The sequence below is a fragment of the Varanus komodoensis genome, unplaced genomic scaffold (assembly GCF_004798865.1).
Source record: "Varanus komodoensis strain SLA01 unplaced genomic scaffold, ASM479886v1 scaffold1, whole genome shotgun sequence".
NCBI classification, from domain to species: Eukaryota; Metazoa; Chordata; class Lepidosauria; order Squamata; family Varanidae; genus Varanus; species Varanus komodoensis.
In genome coordinates this window covers 27,675,885-27,693,641 of record NW_025335268.1, presented here as the reverse complement: position 1 = coordinate 27,693,641, position 17,757 = coordinate 27,675,885, and the positions used below count along the sequence as shown (strand labels likewise).

The window sequence follows — 17,757 nt, the reverse complement described above, 5'->3', positions numbered from 1 at the left end:
CTTTACGGTCAGTGTTTCCCGCCATAGTACAACATAAACTCCCAATCCTACGTGTGTTTAGACATGAGAAAGGCCTACAGGACCCAGCATGCTCCAGCAAAAAAAACACCCCCTGCGGCCTTTTTTCCGTCCAAACTTGCACAGACTGCGCGCTCAAAGGAGCAACAGGAAAACATTTCCTGAGGTAATCCAAAAACTCTACCTTCGCCCGTCGTCTTCAACCACCCCACAAGTCTCAAGCCTTCTACGTCAGCACCAGCGCTTCCCGCCCTCCTGAGCCAATCGAAGCAGGAGAGCTCACGCTCTCCAGCCAATCCTTTGGCCGAGGCACAAGCGTGACGTTCATTCCGCGCGCGAGCTCGGCGTTGGCGGCGCGCGCGCTGTCTTAGTGCCGCTGTGTGGCGGGCCGACTTTGGCGCGATGTTTCTTTCAACACCCGGTTCGTCTCATACTCCAAGCGGCGGGTCAGGCCGCAGAAGCCTCCGGCCAGGAGGTAGGAAGAGCCAGGCGTTGGTGACCTCGTCCGTCAGTTCCCCGGTGCTCTTCTCGCCCGCAACCAGGAGGAACGTCGGTTCTCTGTCTGCGCGGTGAGTGCCGGGTTGGGCTTCGCCTGCCCTGGCCCATCCCATCCCATCCCATCCCATCCAGGGGAGGAGTCTGAGCGAGGTTTCTTTCCCGCCTCCCGTGAGGTAACAGGATAGCCGCCTCCTATTTCGTGCCTTAGCATCCCTCTGAGCTGAGGAGAAAAAGAAGCAACTCGGAGGGATGCTAAGGTGTGAGGAGCCAGTGGGATGTAGTGGTCAAGAGCATGGGACTGGGACTCAGGCGATTTGGGTTCTAGTCCCTGCTCAGCCCTGGAGCCAACTGGGTGACTTTGGGCCTGTCTCTTAGTCCAACCTACCTCACAGGGTTGTTGTTATGGGTATAAGATTGAGAGGAGGAAGAAGCTGCCTTGAGTTCTTTAAAAAATAAAAAGCAAAGGGCGGGATATAGATCTAATAAATCAATTTTTAGAAGGTGCAGATGGGAAAACAATTGCTTACGTGTGCCTTCCCTGTGTATATGTATGGTCTGTGAACTGGTTCTCAAGGTCAAAATAACTCAGCCTACATTGTTTATTCCAAGGTGGGCCATGGTGTGTGCTGGCCAGCATTTCATATGTTCAGTCTTTGACCAGGAATTATGCTTTTATCTGAACTCTGCCTCTGTGGGGATTTTTAGCGTTTAAAAAACCCTCATGGAACTCTACAACATGCTATGGGTTTTCTGAAGATTGTTTAATGTTCGCAAAACCCATGGTGGCTGGGTACAAATGCAGTGATAACTGCCAGTAAATGGCAGCTGGCATGGACAACAGCTCATCATGACTTCAACAAACTACAGTGGGCTGTTGTTAATCATGAGCTTTTGAGAGCTGGTGCAGCTGTTACCACAGCTAAGAGCCAAATGAGTTGTGATTTTAAGTGTGTCTTTGTATTTAATATACATATTTTTAAAGCAAATGGTCATTGGAGTTTGGGGCTAGTAATTATCAGACTCACAGCAAAGAGGGAAAGATAACTATTAGTTTCATCCCTTTCTGCAGTCTTCTGGAAAATTGCTTTTCCAAAATATGATGTGGACATTCCTTTAGATGCAAATATTAGGTTCAGAAAAATGATTTTCATCTAGTTGTAATACGGGAGGGAAGAATTTTAAATCTCTTGTGGCTGCTGTGAACACTACGCTCTTGCTGTGATCTGTTTGTTCCACAGAACCTCCTGCCAAACCATCAAAAATAGCCTTTATACCACATTGAATGGTATACCAAACTTCTGTTCTTATCAGAAGGTTTGGGAACTTTTGTAGACAAGTGCCTTTTTTCAGCAATAAGGCCACAGGCATCTTCCCTATGTATACACATACTATGGGTATGAAGCCCACTGATATAATCTGGACCATAGAGGCTTGGTGGAGGTAGGCAATTTGGTGCCCCACCAATGGTAAAAAAAAGTTCTCCACCCCTACTTTACAGAAATCAAAAGAGATGAATTAAAATATATTAACTTCTTTTGTAATCTGATGAAAAGTACAGGGGTTACAAAACTCTTAATTTTGAATGGAGATTTTAGGTGAATTGCTATGGGGGTACACCTGTGTTCAAACAATAACTAATGAAATGAGTGTGCCAAGTCCTTGAATAATTTCTGTTAACAACTGAAGGTGAGAAATATTGGAAAAGTTATTTGTAACTGTTTTTACCTAGATGTACACCAACAAAAGTTGTACATCATCCAACGGGAAGTGAAATCATTAATTATGATGTGAGAAAGTTTGGTTCACCTTTGCCAGTAAAGGTTATGGAGGCTTTGAGAATGGCTGATGGTAAGTGCTTCATTTTTAGTATAAAAGTAAAATTTATTGGATAACAGCAAAATAGCTACCTGTTGATTTTATAGTCTTTCTCGTAACACTTGATTCCTGTCAACATCATCTGTAGCTGTTGATGAAGCTACTTGTCTGCTTTAGACAGCATGCAGTAATATTTGAGAGAAAAATTCATAACTATTTTTTGTAGTTACATATGAAATATTTATATTTCAGACAATATGGAGATATTGGATAATGGCAAACTAAGAAAGTGGTATTTAGCTTACTCTGTATCAGTTTGTTTTCTGTCTTCAGGAGACAGTACTCATCTTGAGCATATTCTTATGTTCATCACTGCTATTGGATATGCAGGTAGCTTAGATAGCTCACAGAACCTTCAATCAGCCACATTTGCACAATTTGCACTGTTCTTGAACAGAAATAGTCTGTAGCTCACAGTTACCACACTCTAGGTGTAATGTTATGTACATGGAGATGCCTTTGAACACCATTGCTAAAGCAAGTGCAGAATATGAAAACTAGAGGATTATCTGTGACTGACTACTGTGGCCATATTATCTTAGTTTTAAAAGATCTTCACTGGTTGACAGTTTCAATTCATGTTATTAGTTTTGACAGTCAAGGTCCTAAATTCCTTGGGCACGTAACAGATGGCTTTCTCCCAAGTGGACCAATCCACCAGATTTGATCTCATGTTAATGTCTTTTCTTAGATATCCCTACTTCAAAGCCTAGAAGAAAGAGAACTACTCAAAAATATGGAATTTCCTTCCCAGGCATATTCACCTGACTCATCCCTTGTTGTATCATATATGCTAATAACAAGATTAATTTTCCCAATGCTGGTATTTATGTAGCCAAATTGGCACCATCCATGCACAGAAGGGTGAGATAAATAGGCTCAGGTGAAATCCAAAGCTAGCAAAAATTAAAAATGAAAACAAAAAACCCCTTTGGTCACCAGATACTGGATCCCGTGTTATATCATCTCTGATCATTGTCCGTACTGGTTGGGGTTGAGAGTTGCAGTCCAGGAACATCTTGAGGGTCACAGGTTGTTCACCCCTGGAGTAGAGAACAACAGTGATCCAAAGGTGGTTCAGTGAAAGTTCAGAATGTTCAGTGATCACAGAATGCTGACAGTTGTGGTGGGAAATAACTGGTTGGGAGTTTGGTGGAATGGAGTATTAAGGAGCTGCATCTAGCTGACAGAAACTGAACAGGAGCAGGCCTGGCTGCAGCAATTTGATATAGGTTACACTTGTCATACATAATAGCATGTTCCATTCTGTGACTACCAGTTGGAACAACTGACAGGATTGGAGGAATGGAGTGTCCTGGAAACGGAACTACTTCACACTGCACCATTTTGTTGCAGACTACTGTCTCAAAAATGTCAAAGATGGATATCTTCTACTGTACCTCTGATTCAGAATATGTTTTTTTTTCTTTATAGCTGAGGACCAGTTAAGTGTGCAACTAGATGAAAGTGGCTGGGCTTGGTTAGTATACAGAGACAGATTGATTATTTGGAAGATTGGTCTATCACCAGTTACTAAGGTAAATGAACAGCAGTTTGCAAACATATTCACATTGATCTTTCTTTTAATTATATGCATTTTCAAAATAAGAGCAATGCAAGCAAGTGAGGAATATCAGGTGAGTGTCATGGGTAAGAGACCCACTGATAACAACTTGGAGTACATCTGTGTTGTAAAACTCCCTGTGAGACTTTTAGACTTTCTATGGTTTGAATTTGGATGCTTGATCCAACTACCTTTCACTGTAGAAGCTTTTTTGTTTTGTGTAGTAGCTCTGAGTCTTTGGTGTATGTTTGTATTACAGTAAAGAAATAATTATTGCCCAAGTTTATTCATCTGTTCTTAGAAGATGACCTTTTTATTACAGTATCACATGCAAATAACTAAATAGGAATTGGTAAAAGATTAGGGATTCTAGTCTTAAAATTAAAAATACATATTTTCATTCCTTTCAAAAACGATCCATAAAGATGCATAGAAGGATTGTTCACTTATCAGCCCCACCTATAGTTTCAAGTGGCACAGTTGAGAAGCAGGTCTCTTAAGACATCATCATATGTTGTTTCTGAGAACTGAGCCTTAGTGAGGCATTGTGTGTTTTTGGGGGAGGGAGTACCAGGAACCTGGCTTTCTATCCCTCCAGTTTGTCATAATCAAAATTGAACTTTGGAATTTTTGCATGTTGCTTATGGACATAAAAATGTATATGTTAGGTGTGACATGAGGATGCTTCCTCTAGTGCCCAAATTCCGAGTGCATCCAAAGTGTCTCTGGTGGACTGTGTGCTGAAGGTATCTATAACGTTACCTTGTTCCAGGTATTCTGCAGAGTAAACTTATTTAGGAAAAGAGAGAGGTACTGAGAGCTGATAGTAAAAATACAAAGTTCATTCATAATATGAGATGGAAATTGCAAAAATCAGAGATTTTTGTCCAGTCTTTTCATTCTTAGGATTTGAGAAATATTATCCAATGCATAGTTTTAACTCAGCTGAGTAGCATGGATGCATGCTTCTAAACCAAAACATGTCAGATACAATAGGCATATTTGTGTTGCAGCTGTCTGGGTGTAAAGAACTGCAGTTGCCTCCCAGTGATTATATGTGGAGCTCAGGCTTAGTAGCAATATCTTATCTTAACAGCCCCGGTGAAGCACACTCTTTACAGGTAAGAAAATTAATATTTATTTTTAGATATATAATTTATAAAAGCAATGAATATAATCTTTGTTATGGGGTTATTTGGAGATTGTACTTAAAATCATGTGATCTATTTGCCAGGTATGAGTGTTCTCTCTTAACAATTGTGTTTGGTTTGCAACTTAGTTATAGTTTTTTGGTGTTTCGATTTTTTAAATAGTAAAAGATTGGAGAGAAGCAGAACATCAAAGGAATTAAAATGTGAAGCTTTAATACAGGGGTAGAGAACAAGTTTGGGTTGGGTAGCCATATGACTCTGTAAGTTCCATGTCTGTGGACACAGTTGGGTTCCTTGATGGCAAGTGATGTGTGAATCCTAGACTCTGCTGACAATAGGAGGAGGGGCCCATCCCACTGCTGACCAAGTGGTTGCCTGCTCCATGTTTCTTTTACCCTCTTCGACACAATCATACTCCCACTGTCCATCTCACTCTCACTGTACATATTCCCACAGGATGACCAAGGCAGTTTTCATTCCAAAACCAGGTCTGAAGCCCAAGTGAAACAGCTCTAGAAAATCTGTTTCAATCAATTGATTACGCCAGGGGACAGGGCTTGAAGGCCACTCCCCATTCCCTGTAAGAATACTGTATAGAAACAGAAAAACCATGCTAGATCAGGCCAAATGTCCACATAGTCCAGCATTCCATACAAATGGTGGCAATCAGCTGCTCATAGGATGGGAGCAAGATCTTTGCCTGTCCAAGCTCCTCAGCAACTGGTTTATGCAGGCATGCCATCTCTGCATAAAGAGGTGGCAAATACTCTGCAATGTTAGTAGCCGTAGATATTCCCTGCTTCCATGAATCTGCTCAAGCCTTATAGGTTTCTGGCCATCGTTACTTTCTGTAGCAATGCATTCCACATTTTAGCCATATGTTGCATGAAGAAGTACTTTATATACAAGGAGGTTCTGCCATCCCCCACAGGCTGGATCAGACCTTTAGACCAGAGATTCTCTATCCCTGCCCTGAAGGATCAAGCTCACAGTATGGGGGGGGGGGGGGGGGGGCTCTTTCTTCCAGGCATTTAAAGATCTTTGTAAAGTCATTTAAAAATTTGTCTTAAGGCCTGTTAAGATCAATGTTTAATTTTCTTCTTTGTTTAATGCTTTATTGCTGATTTTATTTTATCTAGTTAGATTAAAGATCTTATTAGGCTATAAACTATCTGATGTCTAGTTTTTACTGTTCTATTATTTTAAAGTTAGCACCCTGCTAAGAAGACTGTGTTGAATGAACAGTATATAACAGTTAATAGAATCATAGAATAGTAGAGTTGGAAGAGGCCAAGAAGGTCATTGGGTCCAACCCCCTACTTTTGCAGGTCACTAGTTTACACTACCCCACTCAAAATCAATTAAGTACAAAACAGATTTAAGTTAGTTTTAAACAACTTCACACTCTTCAGCAGCTTCACAAAACTGTTTCCTTCTTCTCTAGTGATATTGTTAGAGTTTCTTACCTGGGAGCAATGACAATTAAAAGCTTGAAACTGGTTTAACTGTGTGATTTAAGATATAAATATATACTTAACAAGATTTATTTGTTATGTTTGTAAGTCTTTGTCAGTAATGGTTGCCACAAGTGAAGGATCAATACGCTATTGGCCAAGTCTTGCCCAGGAAAGTTCATATACTGAGACATATACCGATTTTGGAGGTGCTCTGTGCAGTTTTCTAACAGCTGTGAAGGTAAAGTAGGAACTTTGCCATATATTATGGAAGTTTAGGCACACTTATTAACAGTTTGGGGAAATCTGGATTGTCACTTGGCCATTTTCCAGAAGTTAAGATAGGGGTGGGTGGGAAAAATATTTAAGAAATAGAAGAGAATTTTACTTGGAAGTGAATCATAGAATAGTAGAGTTGGAAGAGACCAGAAGATCATTGGTTCCAACCCCCCTGCTATTGCAGGGCACCAGGTTACACCATCTCATTCAGATGACTATCCATATATTTGTAGAATAATTAGTGATTTAGCGAGTCTTAAAGCAAAAGATAAATATAATTTCTGTGAAAGGCTGGATGAAACTGAATTGGGTTTGTTTTCTTTTAGGGAGGAAGCTTCATTTTATCATCTTCCAGGAGTCATTTCATCCGACTGACGCCAGACAATAGTGGCAAGATTCATCAGCGTAGCCTACCTCAAGGGCAAGGCATGTTTTCTGGGATAGGACGGAGAGTTTCTTCTTTGCTGGGGATTTTGTCTCCCAGTAATGATGCAGCAGTAAGTCTTAATATGGGTTAACTTTAACTGTACTGTTATATTTGGATTTCCAGTTTCTTTATTGTGAGGAAAGTGTTTATACAGTGGACATGGAGAACCCTTTTTCTGTCCAGGGTTGCATTGCTTCAGAGATTATCTACTGTGGGGCAAAATGTATGGAGATGGTGGAGAGAGCCAGCCCCTTTTTTCTCTTCCTCACATTTCTGTCCAGGAGTTTGCCAAAAGTAGGGCAAATCATGCAGTCAGTCTGAAGTGTTCACTTTTGAAATAGGGTCACAAGTCACACACCCCTCCTTTACAGCACTAGTTGTAAAGAGTAGTATAATTATAGAAGGTGCATGTATGTGATCATGATATTGCTAGATGTAGGTATTAACAGTTAGACTTTGTGTCTTCCAGAACTGGTTTTTTATCTGACTCCTGTCACATTCACAAAACACTCATTCTCAGAAAACAGGAATGCAAATGTAATGCCAAAAGCTTATGAGTGTTTGTTGCCAGAAAACTAGATTTTCTCTTGAGAAAGTACTTTGGTTTTTTAGTCACTACATTTTTTGTCACATTTAGACTTCAGCATATTGTTGGAGAAAGCTCCATTAGTGAATCTACTATAGACTTGATTGTTGTGTAGAATATATTGGATGATTGCCATAGATGCTCTGCCACAACAGCCTGTGAGATCAGTGAGCAACGGCACCTATGAATCACTATTTATGACTGAGCCGCACAGCCAATACATTCCTCATACCCATACCTTATTGTGAACACTTCAGTACTCAATCAGTGAAAAGGAGAGGGCTTGCATGAGAAATGTAGCTAACCAAACTCAGAAAGTACAGAGAATTTAATTGTCAGTTTTAGAATTTAGGTAGCAAGCAGTTCTGTTTCTGGTAACCTCAGTTAGAGAGCTACATTGAAACAAACACTAAGCTTCTGTCCATAATTTATGTTTAATGCAGCTTTCTAGTGTTCTTTTGGACAAAAATGGTTCAAGATTTTATGCAGTGACAAGCTCAAATCTTCACAAATGGGAAATAGATGATACTACAGAACGCCATGTTCTGAGTTGGGATATGAATAGAATACTTAAAGAAAGCATCATGGAATCAATATGGGTAAGAGATACTAAATGTGGAATATAAAAATAAGTCTTTGCTTTATTTCTGGTATTTTAAATATGTTTCATTTGTACAGGGATCTGAAAGTAACTATGAAGACATTAAAGGAGATATTAACGTGCAATATTTGGATCTTCAGCAAAATCAGTAAGTTCTTGTTTAGCAAGTAGGGGAGCCTCCACTGCATAAATGTATACATAGTACTTTTCCTGTGAAAAGTTAATTATTCTGTGCCACATTTCCCTTCATTTACTTCCTAGCCTTGAAATTTGAGTATATTTTCTTGTCCAAAAGGAGTTGCAATCAGCTCAGGAAAGTTTGAGCCAATGATGGTTGTTCCAGAATGCCACTTGGGCACTTGGTAGGGTAGCTGTTACTGAGCTTGCCTAGCAAGAATGTCAAGGGAGTTTTGCAACTCTTGTAGAACAGCTTGCTCACTACATCTCTGTATCCATGATGGGATCAGTTGCCTGTGCTCAGACAACATGGCAAACCATTGTTGGTTCAACAACCTCTAGAGCAAGCCATTTATTATCAGTGTGACATTGCCCACTGACATGCGACTCTGCTAGAAGCAGTCACGGTTTGCATGACATGGCAAAACACCATAGCTAGTTATTCACAATGCATCGTTGTGTCATGCAAGCCCAAGCACAGACTTCATCAAACTACTGCTTTTCCCCTTAATCCTGAAAGAGAGATGACTGGGCACTTTTCATTTTCTTTAATTATTGCAAATACTTAAGTCAGAGGCAGAAAAGTAGCTAATGGTGCAGGGATAATAAGACAACAGTTGTAGGTCAAGGAAGAGGAAAGTCTGTAGAGTGCTCATATTTTCCTTGTAGCCATAGCAACTGAACTTTTGGGAGTAGTGGGACTTGGCATTTCAAAACATAATTATATTGCAATCTTTTATGTGTCTGCTTAGAAGCAAACCCATTATGCTTAAGGGATTTTACTCTCACATACAGAATTGCAGCCTTAATTACTTTTTTAAAAAGATTTAACAAAATAGTTTGTGTAATACAATCAGGACTGTTCAAGGAAATGTTGTCCTAGTCCTTCCAGGAGCCAAGTAATATCTTTTACCAGTTAGCAGTTACAGTATTTTAAATTAATATTTTGAACATTTGGTTTTATGCAGAATGTAAAAGCATTAGGGGGTGCATTTTCTTAAGATACTATTTTAAAGAAAAAAGCAGGGGGGTGTTGAATAATTGGAAAACTTGTTGTATTTCTGATTGTTTTTTAGTACGGCTAAAGGTTAATTATTTGTTGTATCATCCAATAAATAGTGATGGACTGGTGATTTTGGCTGCAGCCTGGCATCTTGGTGACACTCCATGTCTCATTTACTATACTTTGGTAACAGTAGAGGATAACAGTTACCCCACAATTGACAACATTACTGTGGAGGTCACCCAGTATAACCCACCTTTTCAGGTAATTTATAATATGCTTAAAACTATGTTGTGGTTCATTAAGTATTGCCCTAAGTATGCTTGTAAGTTTTCTCTTCCTGCCTCTTGTAATACCACTTAAATTGTAAACCTCTCAAAGGGCTTTGACTATTGGGCAGTGTAAAAATAACTGATTACACCGTTTTTAATTTTTATTAATTTAATCATCTCTACTCTTATCTGTTGTCTTGTTTCTGAAGTATAAGTTGTAAATATTTTGCTAAAAGTATTATACCAGAGGTGAAAAAATTTAGAATCAGTTGACTCTTCAACTTTACTTTATAGAAATAGTTAAGAAAGTAAGAGTACAGTCATATGGATTGTACTCTCCATAGATGGAGGAGTGTGAGCTTGGAGCCCCCTAACTATCCTTTGCCTTTCCAGCAAGATCCAGGTAGGCTGGGAGAAGGATGGAGTCAACCTTGCCTCTGTTTAGGTTACAAAAAGCTGCTGAATGGACCTCTGAGCCCATCTAGCTAACTCATCTTTCAGTGAATTGGAGGAAGTGGAGAGACCACAGGATTCTGTGTACAGTTGTCCTTCTCACCCACCAGCATGTGCTTCATTTTCTCCCTTTCTTGCTTTTCTTATGTGGCTGAGTTTCAACCTTATTTGAGAAGATTTCTGGGTGTCTGGGACATGGTACAGGGTTAAGCAGGGAAGATCCATGATTTGGATTGCCTCTTCTCTCTTCACAATTTCATCTACAGGCAGAAAATGTATGACTTTTACACGACCTGTAAAACAGTCAATGATTTATTCCTGTATGCAGTAAGAAGTGTGTTGTGTGTGTAAAAGATGTTTTTAAATTAATGTATTAATACTTCTGGAAGCAGCGCAGGACGCCAGGGAATATATTACAATATAAAACTCTGCTTGTGTGTCACGTGTCATTATGGAAAATTAAGTGGAATTAGCATCTAGTGATCCACAGAGCTGTCACTTGCAGCATGCTGTCCCTGTCCCAGTGGGCCCGAACTGCTAGTGGTCTGCTGCTTAAGCATTTCCATGAAGTTTTGATGGTTGATGTTAGGCTTTCTATCACATGTTTGTGGCAAATATTATAATTGGCATGTCACTCATTATAACACTTAATGGAACATTTTTCAGCCAGAAGAACAGATGTGTCATTTAATAGTCCCAGATTTCTCCAACCATGCTGCCTGTCTTTACACAGAAGATGAGGTATTTGCTTGCTCAACTGGAACAGGAAGAACCCCCTTGCCACAGGAGAAAATTATTTTCAGTGCACAAGGTAAGAATGCCAAATAACTTTTAAAAATTATGGATGATGTTTACTAAGCCAATGAGTGTGTTTTCAATGAGCATTAAAGTACATTGCCAAAAATTGTGATGGCTGTAGCAATTGTTCTTCTTACTGTTGCCTAAATAACTTGTACAATTATGGAACTGAACTTAAATCTCAGATTTAAGAAAAAAAATTGTTTTGCACAGGGTTGTGCCTCTGGCTACAAAAACTTTTAAGTAAATTCCATCTTGTACCTTTCTCATACACTTTTAGTAATCCTGCTTATTATCTAGCTTAGCAAATCTTGAATATTTAACATCTGTGCATTCTGGTGATGCTGGGTTGTTGTTTTTTCTACTTAGGTGATAGAATTTTAGGAGCAGGTTCCTCTACGGGACTCCCAATTTTTTTTGCTAGAAAAAGTGGACTTGTGGCCATATATTCAAGGGAAACCATTTCTGTGCTTCCTGAAGATGTTGAGGATTCGTTAACCTCCTCTGTAGTGGATCCAAATGATGAGGTAATACTAGATAATTGGCACACATCTGAAGAGAAGGAAAAATGTTGTTCATTTTAGACTGACATTTATTAAAGATGCATAATTTTTATAGTAGATTTTGTTAAGCAAGTTAGTTCCTTCAGAGACCGCATATTTTGCCATAATGTACTTTATGGAAGGTTTATTCTGCCTTAAAGCTTTATATTGTTCTCTGTTTTTCATTTTAGAGTATTCCTTTTGATACTGTTTCCAGGTTGGATATTATAGCACAAGAGGATAAAACTAAAATATTAAAATCTGCATTCTTACAGTTTTGCAGGTACAAAATAAATGTAATATTAAATTGTTTTCATTCTAGAGAGCAGAGTGTTTTTGTAGAACAACAGTCACATAAAAGGATTTCTATTGCAATATTTAGCCTTTAGAACATTTTCTGTTTAGTTTTTGTTAGAAAATTGTTCTCACTGTACACATGGGTGTTTCTGTGGAGTAGACTGCTGATTGGATATTTTAACATAGAATAACACAAGACTTGTGGCACATTAAAAATATATTATTCCTTTTGTGGAGCAGGGTCAAAAGTAGAATAGATTCCTAAATTTACATAAATACCTATGTTTGGGGTGAGGGAAAATAGAGGAATGTCAGAAGTAGTGATAATGAATTAGGTTGTGTTTATGATAGCGCAAGCATACTGTCATTGGTAAACAAATGAACTCATGTAATGTAAAACAAATAAAGATGTAAAATCTCTTGACATTTTGAAGCCATAGAAAGATCACATTTTTCCAGTATTAGTTTCAGGGGAAAAAACTAAAGTTTGGGAAAATGGAAAAATGTACAGTGCTTTTTTTCAAGTGCTCTTTAGATATCTGAAGTCACTTAGTTGCTTTGGGATATCCTTCTCCTACCTGCAACTGTCCTAGTTGGAAATGTTCTGTAATGCTTGGAGTTGTAATACAAAATAACTGGCAGGCAACAGGTTGGGCAAAGCTGCCTTAGGAACTCTGTGTATCACAGAGTTGTTATTAGAAGCAAAAATGTTTAAAAGTAAAATCAGTAAATTTAATTATTTCTGAATATAAGAACCTTTAAGCGATTTCAAGCTATTATTTAAAGAATGACTTTTTCTTATTTGTAAATAATTTCCATTAATAAACATCTAATTTGTACAGCCTTCTGTGGATTGACTGACAATTTCTTTACAGACGTGATGTGAAGGGTGCACAAGCTATAGTTGCAGAGCTCTTTCCCATACAAGCAGATCTGGGTGCTAATATTGACCTGGATATGGCTGTAATGCAAATCAGTGAGAATTTGGTGGATGATTACCCTACATCTGACCCACGGTGGGCTGAATCAGTACCTGAAGGTAAGGTCTCATCCAAATAAAATGAACATTATGTTTATACATTCTAAAGACAGTAATCATGGTGTGATCTCTGCAGTGTGGATGGAAATAAGTGCGCAGAGGGAAAATGCCTGTAAGCAGCAGTGATGATATCTGTCAAGCCAGCTGTATAGTTTAAGGCTGAAAGAGGTATTCGGAAAGTCATGAGTTTAGTTCTTGCTAAGATTGTTTCACTTCAGGGTGGAGTTAAGTTACTGCATGTCTGAATGCCCTTGCTTTTCTTTTATGTTTGTTTGACAGAATCCAGTAAAAGTGAATCTTAGTTGCATTTGTCATGAAACCAAAGAAAGTTGTTATACTACCATTTAATCTAGTTAAGAATTAAGTTTTAAAAATTAACTTTGTGTTTGAAAATTAGGAAAAGATCATTTTAAACCCTCTTTATTTCTTTTTTAATAGAAGGTGTTAGTTTCAACAACCAGTCCATCATTCTGCTTCGCCAGCTGGAAAACAAGTCACAAGCACATTCTCTATTTATTGACTTTCTTCGTCAGGTATGTTCCTTATATTGTCAAGGAGAAGCACTGATACAAAAATGGCATAAAATATTTTTATTTACAGTTCTTTCTATCTAAGGTGGGTCTATTTGGACATCTGGACCGTGTTCATGTAAGAGGCTTGCCAATGGCAACTCGATGGTTACTCTGTGAACATGCAGAAAAGTTAGCAGCAGCCATTGTTCTCAAAAACTATCACTCCAGATTGCCAGAAGTTGTGAATGCTGCAATTCGGATTGCTTTAAACAAAAAAGAAGATGATGTCCCATCAAATCTGACACCCGCAGATGTTTTCTTCAGAGAGGTGAAATAAATCAGTTCTTAAAGTAACAATGTTTTTCTCTATGAATAAGATCATATTCAAATATGTGAGCTGCCATGTAACATCCTAGGTTTAGATCAATATCAAGTGTGATTTAGCAGAGCAAAAAGCTCAATAGAAAATCTGATGGACTAATTTTTCTCTAGGAAGCATCTGCCTAAAATCTACCATTACTGATTTTTAATAATGAAAGCTGAACGGCCGAAAAGCTGATACTTCTGTAAGATGGGCAAAGCAAATCCAAAGAATAGGAGGAGCTGTTGCCGCTCTATTCTCATTTAGCTGTTGTAATTCAGTCATGGAAACAGGATTTGTGAGGCTTCAGGATGTTGTGGAACCTTAGTGCTTCTCCCCTTCCTCTTCATTTGCATCCTCATTCAAGGTCAGCCTTGTTCAGCCATTGCTGTGCTTTCTGTGCCAGGTAAAGAAGGCAGTGGAGGGAAATACCCAGAGGCCATAAAAATGCTTTCTTAATGTGCTAAGTAAATCACTTAACCGCTTAGTGCATAAAATGTCAGATTGGATCACTGTAGTCAAGAAAACATGTTAATTGTCAAAGTTGCTTTTTTGTTTGTTTTTCAGGTATCGCAGATTGATACAATTTTTGAATGCTTGCTGGAAAAGGAAAAACAGGTCTTGAAGGATATACCAGTTCAGTCTGAGGAATGGGCTGAAATAGTTATCAATGTAAACAATATTATAAAGGTAACACTTCTTAGTGATTCAATTACAGTGAGTCAGAACTACCACAATGGGTTGCACTGAGTGCTGTGCAGACTTCTGCTTATGTAACAAAATGTCCCCTTCTTTTTCTCCTTACAGTACCCCCAGAAAACTCTTCTAGAGTCTTCCAATCCTCCACAGCAATTTTAAGAGTGTGTAGGGGACTACAGAGAGGAGGGGGTTAGTGGACAAACATTTCACTATGTGACCTAAAAATGTGGGGCATAATCCCATCCAGTTTAGTACTTTTAATTATGCTTGGTTTCAGTGGAAAAGTTAAGCATGTGCTTAAATCACTGCAACTGAAATCTATCGGACTTTAATGGCACAATCCTATGCATGTTTAGATTGAAAAAAGTCCTCCAACTCCCAGCATTCCCCAGCCATGTGCTAACACAAGATTTAATAGGAAACTAAATCCATATTACATAGGGCATTTAAAAGGAAAGAAATGGAGGTTCACAAAGGTTCTTCCTTCAACTTAAAGTACTGAACAAATCAGTGATCAAAACAAAAGGAATAAAGGAGGAGGGTACAATTGTAATACAGGGTATGTAAAGGTAAAATTACTAAAATGTAAAATAATCATCATGTATCCCAAATATTACCATATATGGGTAATAACTCCTGGCAAAGGGTAAGAGCAATTTGAGAGCACCTTCTGTTCCTGACACTATTGCAGATAAATAAGTAGAAATCTCAGTATTACACAGCACTCACAATGTATGTATGGTGAGTTGTTTCTCTACACAGTTTTTCATCTTGAGAACTGAGATGTGTCTTTTGAAAAGATTGCCTGTGTTTATAGAAGTACAGAACAAGTGGAACTTAAAACAAGTTTTGCAGAATGTGCTGTGTCCTAAAAAGAGTATTCCTGTTCTAGCCAATAATTTTCCAATTGTCTCTGCCTTAGGTTGTATTTAAGTTTTTATCCAAGAATATATGAAAATTTTAAACTTTGGTATATTCTTAAAAGGGGAAACTTGTGCTATGTAGTCTTCAGGTGTTCCACCAAACATGCTGATACTTCTCTCTTGGTTCTCAGTTTCTATTTATACTTATGATGGTGCTCACCAGTTCAGATGGCCAGTACTGATAGGCAGGGAGAGTAGGCTGGCAAGATCATTGTTTTTCTTTGCTACTGTTCTCCAGGATATACTACAAGCTGCAATCCAAGATCGTCAGTCTAAAGCCTCATTATATAAAATGAGAGAGCCCTCTGAAATGGACCCTGAGTATGTTCCATGGACAGGTGAGGATAGTGAAAATGTTACATATTGTGCTGCTGTTTGAAGCACAGTATTGCTGTATTATCTGTATGGAACTTACACATAGAAGAATGTTTTATTACGCTTTAAATTTCTTGTCCTAGCTCCAAGTTTCAAACTGTGTGTTTCATAAATTCCCGATAGACTCTCTTGTACATGAAGATGTTAGTGTTTTGTTTCTTACATTCTTGTTCTGAATGTAAGTTAGCAAGTCTGATTGCTTGGCAGCATTATGGTTTCTGACATGCAACAAATACAGCTCTCTGTACACCCTGATATAAACAATATTTAATGGGGCTATTAGCGGAGAGAACATTTTAGATGATTTGCTTCGGAAACTTATGCCAAACTTACTTGGATTAAATTATATAGGTTTTGGTATGACATTTGAAATAAATGTGATTCCTCAGCCACAAGGTGAATTCTCACGTTTTCTTCCCAAAAAGTACAGATGAGAGCTGAGTGAATATGCAATCCAGTCTGTTCTCTTCAGAATAGAATATTTGGATGTCTGAAACATTTCTGACATTATAGCATGTCATGCCTGTAGTAGCTTGGAATTGTCACTTGCAAGAAAGTAGTAATTTTTCCCCTAGTCTGATGTGATACATTAAGTTCTAAAAATCTTCCTTTCTGCTCTTGAGCCATATTTATGTGTACCTTTTCCTTTTATTGCTGGGCAGATAGACTTTTGGTTTACTGAAAGTCTTGTGTTGTGGATGATGCTAACATTTGAATACCTATATTTTTGCAAGTTCCTTCTGTCTTGTCTTTGACATATTTGCTATCGTGTAGGTTCACACATTTTATATGTCAAATAGGAAATTGTTTGTTTGTTTGTGTTCTCAAGCGTCTGTTGGTGTGCGTACAGCAATAGTCCAGCAACATGAGATCATTCTGAAGAAGGTCTATCCACAAGTTAACAGTAAGCTTCGTAGCACAGTGACAGAACAGCTGGTGGCACTATTAGATTGCTTTCTGGATGGTTATGTTTCTCAGCTTAAATTTGTGGACCGGCCCGAGTATCAGGAACGATATAACAGTTTGGAAATGGAATATATACAGAGAAGATCAGAATTACTGTCACCACTACGTAAGTGTTGCTATTATTTTACAGAGTGCTGTTTAAGCCCCTACTAATGATAAGAGAGAGAGAGGGAATAGGAATATTCTCTCTTTTAATTTGCATTTTCAACAGTGACTTATTTTTTTGCTTCTCAAGAGAATTCTCTTAGGCTTGTAGCATCAAATCAAATGAGAAATAGAGCAACATTTCATAAAGTAGAGTTTAGTTTTAAAGTATTTGTTACAGAAAAGTGTTGGGTTGCTTTCACTAAAGCTATATATGGGGTGGGGAAATCATTTACAAGGAATTATTAACACAATTTCACATGTACTAATTCATCATTGCCAATTCCTCATTCTTTGGCTAGGAATAGAACACTGTGGCTAAAGTCCATGTGGCTACTGCTTAAACAGGGACTTGTCTGAAATTCCTTTTCAACAACTGAATTCTAAGGTGCTTCTTAAATTCTCTCTGATTACTTAGCTGGATTCTTAAGTTGCTTTGCAGCTTTTGAATGTATGCAATGTTTGCAGTGAGTGGCATTTTGTTGGACAGCTACTGAGTGGCTCTTTCACAGCTTGCAATCTTTTGCAGTCTTAATTGTTCATTATGACTTCAGAGCTCTGTAGCTCTGATAAGGTATTTTTATTTAACATTTATGCACATATTTTAAAACTGTTAGATTTAATTAGCCATAAGTTTATATACATTTTTCTTAAAACATTTTAATAACCCTATCACTTTTAAATTTTACAAAAGCTATATTTAGGCACTACTTGTGGCCTTTTCAAAGGAAGTAGATTTTAAT

At 38.2% G+C, this 17,757-nt stretch overlaps 1 protein-coding gene across 1 annotated transcript in view; it reads left to right on the top strand.

Moving 5' to 3' along the window:
• The first annotated feature begins 370 nt into the window (after nucleotides 1-370).
• The window catches only part of NUP133 (nucleoporin 133), a 30,443-nt gene continuing 13,056 nt past the window's right edge, over nucleotides 371-17,757 (top strand). The window contains exons 1-18 of the mRNA XM_044420603.1: nucleotides 371-587; nucleotides 2,246-2,364; nucleotides 3,826-3,929; nucleotides 4,969-5,076; nucleotides 6,670-6,801; nucleotides 7,166-7,336; nucleotides 8,296-8,451; nucleotides 8,531-8,601; nucleotides 9,750-9,897; nucleotides 11,025-11,169; nucleotides 11,526-11,683; nucleotides 11,890-11,981; nucleotides 12,871-13,034; nucleotides 13,473-13,567; nucleotides 13,650-13,874; nucleotides 14,475-14,597; nucleotides 15,768-15,867; nucleotides 16,734-16,976. Of these exons, the coding sequence (XP_044276538.1) occupies nucleotides 421-587; nucleotides 2,246-2,364; nucleotides 3,826-3,929; nucleotides 4,969-5,076; nucleotides 6,670-6,801; nucleotides 7,166-7,336; nucleotides 8,296-8,451; nucleotides 8,531-8,601; nucleotides 9,750-9,897; nucleotides 11,025-11,169; nucleotides 11,526-11,683; nucleotides 11,890-11,981; nucleotides 12,871-13,034; nucleotides 13,473-13,567; nucleotides 13,650-13,874; nucleotides 14,475-14,597; nucleotides 15,768-15,867; nucleotides 16,734-16,976 (2,521 nt within the window). The 5' untranslated portion in view covers nucleotides 371-420. The remainder of the gene's footprint in view (nucleotides 588-2,245; nucleotides 2,365-3,825; nucleotides 3,930-4,968; nucleotides 5,077-6,669; nucleotides 6,802-7,165; nucleotides 7,337-8,295; nucleotides 8,452-8,530; nucleotides 8,602-9,749; nucleotides 9,898-11,024; nucleotides 11,170-11,525; nucleotides 11,684-11,889; nucleotides 11,982-12,870; nucleotides 13,035-13,472; nucleotides 13,568-13,649; nucleotides 13,875-14,474; nucleotides 14,598-15,767; nucleotides 15,868-16,733; nucleotides 16,977-17,757) is intronic.